General features: G+C 40.2%; 1 protein-coding gene and 1 long non-coding RNA gene across 2 annotated transcripts; both read left to right on the top strand.

The window, feature by feature from the left end:
* Window positions 1-2,099: 2,099 nt before the first annotated feature.
* Window positions 2,100-4,956, top strand: LOC115359561 (adenosine receptor A1). The gene is made up of 2 exons (XM_030052105.1): window positions 2,100-2,458; window positions 4,066-4,956. Exons 1-2 carry the CDS (start codon window positions 2,103-2,105, stop codon window positions 4,700-4,702), a joined length of 993 nt encoding a protein of 330 aa, XP_029907965.1. The 5' UTR covers window positions 2,100-2,102; the 3' UTR covers window positions 4,703-4,956.
* Window positions 4,957-7,045: 2,089 nt separating this feature from the next.
* Window positions 7,046-8,607, top strand: LOC115359982 (uncharacterized). The gene is made up of 2 exons (XR_003928298.1): window positions 7,046-7,280; window positions 7,388-8,607. It is a non-coding gene; the product is annotated as an uncharacterized LOC115359982 (long non-coding RNA).
* Window positions 8,608-9,392: the final 785 nt, after the last annotated feature.

Here is a 9,392-nt window from a genome sequence, read left to right as displayed (position 1 = left end):
AGAGGAACATAAATAGAAGAAATTGCAGTGCTCCCTGGATCAAGTGGCACATCAATAATGACTTGACTTTTATGCAGGCCTTATGTATGTCAAATCAACCTAAATTTTGGTGTGTGACATTGCAAAAGGCATTCTCAAGTCCACACAACACTTTCTATCTGCAACACACTGATGATGTGGTTACAGATACTGTTGCTATGTCAAAAGGATTTTAATTTCTCTCTGAGTTCATACAGAATTATGATTATAATCACAGTTATTTTATAAAGGAGAAGATTTTACATAAATCTAAGACAAACAAAACTTGCCAGTCCCACAGAGCTATTTTTACTGATCGAGGCTGACACCATGTGCAACAGAATCAAACCGAGTGATATGATGATTAGATGATGTCTATCGACCATATGTTCACGCCACATACATCAACTTAAAGCCTTCTACATGTTCATTTTTGACACTCAGTGGTGTCATCAAGTGATAATGCATGTGGACACCCACTTGAAATAATGAGGATTGTGAATAGATGGTACAGACCCAGTAAAAGTGAATTAGTGTCTGCTCACTGGGACACTAATGCACAGACCAGAGTCTGAGTTCAGAGGCACTGTCCCAAAACAAAATCCTGACGCATCGCTTTCCTCCACAAAGGGACAGAATGAAATGAAGGTTTATGGGCACTGAAACTTCTCCTTAATGAATTGCTTCTCAGAGAGTGCATCTTTATGGTATTGTACGGCAGCTTATTTACTGCCAAAGCCTTTTGATTCACAGATGAACATTTTGTTATTCAAACAAGTGAGTTTTTGAGTAATTACAGTTTTTTATGTAATTCTGTTTACGTGAAAATTTGTAATTACATTTTTTTTTTTTTAAATAATTACATGTTTTCAGGTAACTGATTTGTAATTAAATGTAGTAATTTTGGGCGCATGTTCATTTAATGAGGAATGGGTTGAAGTGGCATGCTTTACTTTTCAAGTTACAGACAAAAATTTACCAATAATGTGCAACTTAACAGAAAAAAAGAGAAAAAATGACAAAATTTGTGACTTATAAGTAAATTGTTGTGCTTGTGTTGTGTTATGCTGAACTATCTTTTGACTTATTAATCGACCAAGGTTGAATATGTCATGAATTACACTTGAATTAGACCTATAGCTCATTTACTACATACCTCCAATTAGCCCCCATATTTCTGAAGTATTGATGGTGCATGATTAAAGGAAAAATCAATATGGGTAATGTAGGTGAGCCTTAAGACTCGAAGGGACTGCAGCTGTACGGAAGATGATGGATTGCCTGAGTAGTCCACCTAACATGACATAAGCTAAAGGCAAAGAACTGAGTCTGATATTCATTACAATCATAAAGCTATCCATAGCCTTGGTGTTATTTAATGCTCTGATGAATTGCTTTTCAAAATCTATCGTCTTTCTTTAGATGGTTAGAGTTATTTCACAAGACATCACTTTTTGACTTGATGCCAATGAGGAGGAAGACAATTGCCAGTTTGGTTCCTATGTGATTCTGTTGGGTCAGTTCCAGAATCCAAACTGAACCTTGATTGATTTTCTAATCAATGACTTGATGCAGCTATGTATTTCCATTTTCAGTGGACAGGTCATTTGGTTGGATGTCCTAACCAAAAAGCATCCTGTCAATCGATTTTTATCTGAGCAAAGCCTTCAAGACCAGCACACACACACTACTGTGAGTAAGAATAGTGATGCAGGGTGCTGCAAAGAGAAGAAAGTCCCTCCCTCTCTGTGGGTGAGATAGAATCAGAGAGGAAGAGAGAGAGAGCAAGAGAGCAATTAAGGAGGGAGAGCAGAGTGGAGATGCAGGGGTATCCTGTCCAGTATAGCGCTGAAAGAATATGCTGGGCATTCGTCTTTCTGCGTCTTTTCATGAGCACAAGAGCCATCGAGTAAATGTGGCAAAGACAAAACCTTTACTTCTCTGAGCAAGAGAACATACATCATGGAAGATGGCACCATGCTGAAGCAACAACCCAAACTTGGGAAAGGAAACTTCAAAAACCCTCTGTATTTCAACCTAGTGGCAATCTGAGTAAAGGTAAGCGAGACCTCTGAATAGTGAAAATGTCTTCCTCTCCTGGTATCACGCCGCGGGAGCATGTGGACATGATGTACATTTCTATTGAGACAGCTATTGCCCTGGCCTCAGTGTTGGGCAATGTGCTGGTGGTGCTGGTGGTGTGTGTGAACCGGGCTCTCAGGGACACCACTTTCTGCTTCATCGTGTCTCTGGCGGTGGCGGACATCGCCGTGGGGGTTCTGGTCATCCCTCTGGCTGTCATCATCAGCCTGGGACTGAACACTCAGTTCTACACCTGCCTCTTCCTCTCCTGCCTGCTGCTGATTATCACCCAGAGCTCCATCCTTTCCCTGCTGGCCATCGCCATCGACAGATACCTGCGAGTCAAGATTCCCACCAAGTGAGTTCTCCTGTAACAGCCATCTGTCACTCTTTCCCTCAACAGGTGAAATTTATTTTTCTTGGAATGCAGAGTAATATGAATGGATTAAGAGAAAGAGATTGGTTTGGAAAATGTGTATTGGTTTAATTCTTAGTAACTTAATGGTGCAATCTCGAAAAGTGATCAACACAGTCATTGATATCGTGCTGTTTATGAGAGCAATTAAATGATCATGACTCACAGCAACAGGTTGCGAAAAATTGACATCATCATCATTCACTGCAAATCACTACATAAAAGCAAAGAACAAAAATGTACATTCTGAATTATACGACAGGCTGGAGTAATATTTATTGTTTGGCCTGATTTCAGCAGCATTCATTCAACATGATTGCACATATTTAGTATTTACATTTGGGGGTGCCCAGATAGTGCAGGGTTAAGGGACCTGTTTTGGGGGATGGTATCTTGAACCAGCCACATATATCATGTTCTCGGTACAAAGTGTATTAGAGGTGGCACATGACAGTCTGCACTGTTCAGAGCCCAACAGTGGGGGGCAACAGTAACGAAAACTGGCACATATGGGGAACTGAATATGACTAAATTGGAAAAAAAAATGGAAAAACTATACAAAATCAAAATATATTTATGTCTACCAACATCCATGCAATACAATCTAGGCATAACTTCACTCTTTGGCTCAAACAGGATCAACTGCTTTACTTGCTAGTGACTCTACCAGATAATGTTGCACCATGAAATGAACAGTTGTGGTCTTTGGCTAGTGCACGGTATTACCTACCAGCAATAAAGGTGCAGTCACTTGGATATGTTCCTCTGCATATATAAGAACACAGCGCTATCCATGGTTTTTCCTTCAAAAATTGCAAAAATGTCTAAGCTACATCTCATACCCGCTTGTGTAAGTGTGGATACCACAAGAGGATTATCATCATGGACTACTGCATTGTTTACCTGATACAGGACATGTCTCTCATGTGTCTATGGAAAATTGCATTTGCCATCTAGCTACTAGTAAATCAGTGAATGGTCTTGGTTAACTTCCATTTCAGCTCCCTATTCTTTTAGCTTTTTAAAATGCTTTCAGGGGGCAAGAAATTGTCCTGGACGAGGTTCCCTCTGTAGCTGAAATCTATGTCTGACATGGCGCCATATATCTCTGCCCAGTTTAATGCAAATCAATGGGCTGGAAGTCAAAAGCTTTTAAGTAAATTAAAATGTCTCGGTCTGCCTACACGAGTGACTAAAGCATAGCTTGTTTAGGGATTTTGGCAGTCATCCATACACCTTTTTGTTTATTAGTAGGACCCTGATTTGAAAAGAAGGTACGTAAAGAAAATAAATGTCAACAGCAATCCAGTGTTTAGTCATGATAAAGTGGCCTCTTTTTTTTGGCATTTCTGCTTTATTCATTGTGACAGTAAAGAGAAATAGCAAAACAAAGGTCCTGGGTCAGATTTGAACCCAGGGCACTGCAGTAAAGACTCAGCCTTGATATGTGGCATGCACTCTCCACCCCTTTTGTCTTTATTTGCTCTGTGAAGAAATTTGATTGCTTTTGAAAAATCACCTTTATTTCTTCTTCCAATGACCCTACTCAGGTACAGCACTATAGTGACCCAAAGGAGGGCATGGGTGGGAGTTTGCCTGTGTTGGGTCCTCTCCTTCTTGGCAGGACTGGTTCCAATGACTGGCTGGCACAACCAAGATACACATGGGAACTTCAGCAGCTCCAGAGACATTGTCTGTAAATTCACCAGCGTTATGAGCATGGACTACATGGTGTACTTCAATTTCTTTGGCTGGGTGGTGGTACCATTGACCATAATGATTGCTCTGTACGGGGAGATCTTCCGAGTGATCCGGCGGCAGCTTAACCGGCGTGCAGAAGCCACCTGTGATGGGGACAGGTACTATCAGAAGGAGCTGAAGCTGGCCAAGTCACTGGCCTTGGTGGTCTTTCTCTTTGCTCTATGCTGGCTGCCACTGCACATCATGAACTGTATCCAGTTCTTCTGCCCCAAGTGTCACGTGCCCAAGTTTGCCATGTATGCAGGCATCTTCATGTCCCATGTTAATTCAGCTCTCAATCCGATGGTTTATGCTTTTAGGATAAACCGGTTCCGTGTCACACTGATCCAGATAACTCACCGCTGCATGTTGTGTAAGTCCACAGAGCCCAGCCCCTGTCCCACAAGCACGCCAGCCCTGACGGAGAAAACGGTTGTCAACCTGTAGCAAGGACTACAGGATTCAAGTGAGGTTTACAGTGAGTTGAGGTAGTGCTGCAGTGATGACACTTATGGGACACTGTAATATCACATGGAATATAAACCCATAACAAAGCACTTTATGGAGTCACAGGACAAGTTCATTTCTGACCCCTTCACATTTTTTTTGACACAGCCCAATCTTTGTAAGATTCTACTGCAAATATGGAAAAGAATAATAACCCTGTCAGCCTGCATTATGTTGTTTACAGTCATGGCTGTCCTGATTAATTCATATTGAATGACATATTTTTTTGATTGCACATAACATGAAGAACAAACAGTTTGATGATAAGTTTAGCATACTGTATGCATGCACTATGTGTGCAGTATGCATATATACAAGGGCGTAACCATGGTACAGACACTGGGGGGCATTTCCTACAGTTCTATGATATTTATATATGAAAACTACATTTAAAGGACTGCGTTGACCATTTGAATTCAGATTTAAAGGAATAGTCTGATTTCTGCAAGATAGTGGCTGGCTGGCTGCCTATCCACTTTGTTTTGCTTTGGTCAGTTGCTTACTGTTTACTGACTTTAAACACACCTGCCAATTGGAATTATGCCTTTTCCAGTAGTAGCAAATAGGATAGCTTCCAGTAGGGAAAAATGACATATTCAAAGCATGTTTATGTAAATATTGTGAATGGAATGACAACTAATGCTGTAGCTGAACAGATGACACATTATCTTTTTAACAACAACAACAAAAAAAACTCCTATGGACCTCTAAGTAAGTCCAAGTTAATTTGTTGATTTGATTTGTCTCAAAATAAATGTCTGTGCATTTACACTGTCTAATGTGAATGAAATCATAGACTTGTACAAAGAGTTACCAAAAGAGGGAAGTGTCAGTTGACTCAGAATGGCCTGAAACATGCTCCTAAACAGGTCCCTAAGTCCCTAAGTTAAGTATCAAACAACATTTTTTGCTTGACACGTTCACATTTCACATGTCTTCCATTTACCTATAATGGAGGGTCCAGTGGGGCCATATCTCCTGAACCAAACCTCCTAGCAACTTGAAACCAACATCAGTTTGGGGGCTTTTGGGACGCTGATTGGTATTTTCTCATTATTTGAGTGCATGGTTACGCCCTAGCATATATACTTTGCTAACTCAACTAACCACGATTGCTTGGTGCATTGCAATGTAAATGTGAATTTACAAAAGGAAGTTTCATTTAGTGCATAGCAGTAATTGTGTCTCAATTTTGTAAACGCTGCCTGTTGGTTTTTGAGAAATCACATGTGAAAAAAAGCAGCACAAACCTCAGAGTGCTAAAAGGAAGATTTATGGAGTAAGATCAATACAAAGAACAGTCTTCTGTGAAGATCAGTGTTTTCATGGAAGTCCATTCAAAGTTCCAGCCCAGAAGATAAATCACCAATCAAATCACCAAATCCAAATAAAACAAAACTCTGGCAGCTCCAACATCAAAGCAATTGAACCATCTGTGTTTATCGCAGTATGCAGACCACTTCAGCTAATTCAGCTGGTTTGAGCCATATTTCAGTTGCTGTGACAGGGTGCTGAAAGGCTGTCAGGCATTTGAGTGAATTACACACAGAGCATTATGGTGAAGTGATTTATTCCAACCCTCCTAAAGCTTCTGCTAAAGCTGTATCAGTTCTGCTTTGTCATCAGTCTTGACCCCAGCCTGGTTCTAGTCTGTGTCTGCCCACTTCCACACATGCATGACAAAACCTTGATGTCATCTGGTTTCGAATATTGCGGGTGTCAGGTGAAAACTGTCAATCTCGTAAAAGGCAACTTTTTTCAAAACTGAGAAAATGCAGCCTTAATTTCAATATATTTCAAAAGGGTTTCATAAACGCATTGGTAAGAAAAGTTTCAGTCCAGAGGACCATGAAATCCATCAACTGAGGTGAAAACAGAGAAATGATCTCAATTGGAGATAAGAGGTTTTCACCCGACAGCAACTGTATGTATGAATATGTTACGATTTGAGACCTTGTATTCCATTTTTTTATCCAAAGCTGTATAACACACAAGGTTAATGTGCTGTATTTCAGCAGACAGTAGAAATGTACATGATTTTTTTCAGATTTGTATACATTTAACCTTCAGGTATGTTGACCAACTGGCCGCAAACACACTGACACATTGACACAAGTTTACATCTAAAACCTTCACACTCAATCTGCCCCTGGGATCTCTCTCTCTCTGTGTCTGTCTCTTTCTCTCTGCCACTCTCACACACACATCAATACGTGTTTTACCATCTGTCACCTTCATCCCTGTTGAGGGATTTGAAACTGCTGAGTGTGTCCTAATCCCTGACGCTCATCTTAGCGAGGTACGTGTGGTAATCAACATGGCATTTACTGCCTTTGCAGTCACACCACACTGTCCTGACCAGCGGCCTACCATGACTGGCACAAGCATGGTGTAGATGTGGAGAAGAAAGACCCAGGGCTTCAGTTTGTGTATCTGATACATCTGAAAGACTAATCCTATCTGAGCCAAGACCCTTGAAATTCATCCAATTACTGGCAGAAGACAGCAGAGAAACACGGTAAAGATTGTTCTAGAGTGCTATTCCTGTACATGTCTTTCATCAGCGTTTTTTTTTTTTTTTTTTTAACAAAGGAGATTCAATACTTTTCATTTTAACATCCTCAGAGGACTGAAGGGATCTGAAGGGATTTGCAGCACCAAACTGATAAAGGAACCAGTGTGTAAAATGGCTGATGCAGATAGAGCCGAGGGGAACCAAGAAGTAGAGTCTCTGGATGAAGAGGTTGGTGAAGAGGACTCCTTGCTCCACGTTTCCCAATACTGTGAAGCCCGGCGTGCCCTGCCATGGGAGCAGTGGACTCTCAGAGAGAAGGTTGTTTATTACATGGACCGCCTCTTCCTTGGGTTTTTCGTCATTTTTGTGTTGATGCTCCTCGGAGAAGCCAGTTACAAGGTGTGGTATGTGACAGATGTAAAGAAGATTGCAGGCTTTATGTCAGATACAGCGATATGGCTGTTTGGCTGGCTCTTCACCCAGGAGGAACATGAGGAGATGATTGAATTGTAGGTGCTGTAAAACATATGCTCAAGCAAACTGTTAAGGATGATCACTAGGTTAAACTGTTACCTCTTTCTGTTTTTTCTACATCGTTTAATGCCCATGAGGTATTAGATTCCTGCTGAAGAATTCATATTAAGAAGACATACATGTATTATTGATTTCTGAATTTCAATTCTGATTGTGAATTGATGAAATAAAGTAAAATCTGCATTTAATGTAAGTGTATCAGCGTAGCCCAGGAAAGGCTGCTGTAATCTGCTTTTAATCATCTCTTGTATCCCCACCTTCTGGTCACTCTCTGACAGTGTCCTGGTTTAACATTTAACCAACTGGTGTCACTGTGCTGCCAAAAAGTAATCTATCTGTCTATCTGTCAACCTGTCTATCTATCTATCCCACAGAACCTTGGTTTTCAACAATGTCTTGATATATGACCCTATGCTGAGGCTGAAATACTTACGCCACCTTCATATTTATGGAAATTGTCACAAGTTGTTACTCTGGCTGCGGTTAGTCTTAAATGTACAGCAGACTGAGGAGACTCACTGTCAGGTGACAAAAAATAGTCGCTTGATAACCTGCTAGTGTCTGTCATTTATTTGTAGTTTCAAAACCATAATCATAATTATTACAGTCATTTTCAAAAGTTCCAAGGATGCCATTTTCCTGTCAGGACAGATCACTACAGTCTAGAGCCTGCACAATTAAGGCTCAGACTGCACTCTGATAACTTCAGACTACACCACTGGAAGCAACAGTGTTTAGAACAGTTCAAAGATGGACGTAATCGTGTCTATTCCATATTTAATGAGGGTGAAAGTAACTAAGTAGCCTACATTTAGTTCAATTACTGTAATGGAGTAGCTTTTGTGTGCTTGCATTTTTGAGTGCTTTTTAAAGTCATTTTATTTTTTACTTAAGTACATTTTTGTTAAGGTATTGTACTTACAAGCACCGCAAACTGGACCATGGTAAATTTGCAGTGAATGGTCAGACAACGTGGAGGAGAGGAGTAATCCGTCTTTATTTAGTTTGAGGTCTGCATTTTGTAATTTCTCTGTCATCTAATCCAGTTCTTACCTGGCTGAAAGGACAGGACTCAGTCAGTCATTTTACACAAACCACTGTGGGTTTCACTTGAGTAAATGTGTACACTGGTAGTTTAACTTCAAGCTCAATAATATCTAACAATCTCACAATACTTCTACATAAGGAGGATGCTTTAATACTCTTTCCCATGAGTTTAGGCTGGAGTAAAACCTACAGGCACATTTTTTGCACTGTTTCACCAGTTAATAAGTTGCTAATATATGAGTTTAAAATATTTGGAGAATAAACAGCAGGTTAATTGATACAGTTTTCTGTCAGGAAACAAACCATGGTAGGGCTCTATAGAGTGAAAGAGGTGAGGAAAAAGAAAAAGAAATTATAGCTGCTGTGCAGCAATGGTCATCAAGACAAAAATCTGAAAATACACATATTGCATCTAGACAGCATGGAGATGTTGGTAATTTGTTTTTAACAATGACTGATTTACTACATAAGTGAAAAACATATGTTTAAGTGTGAAGTGCACAAAGGTTTCTTCAGTATTGGGGCTACATTTTG

This window comes from Myripristis murdjan, chromosome 5, assembly GCF_902150065.1.
Source record: "Myripristis murdjan chromosome 5, fMyrMur1.1, whole genome shotgun sequence".
In the NCBI taxonomy this organism is placed as follows: domain Eukaryota; kingdom Metazoa; phylum Chordata; class Actinopteri; order Holocentriformes; family Holocentridae; genus Myripristis; species Myripristis murdjan.
This window is presented reverse-complemented; position numbering and strand designations above follow the sequence as displayed.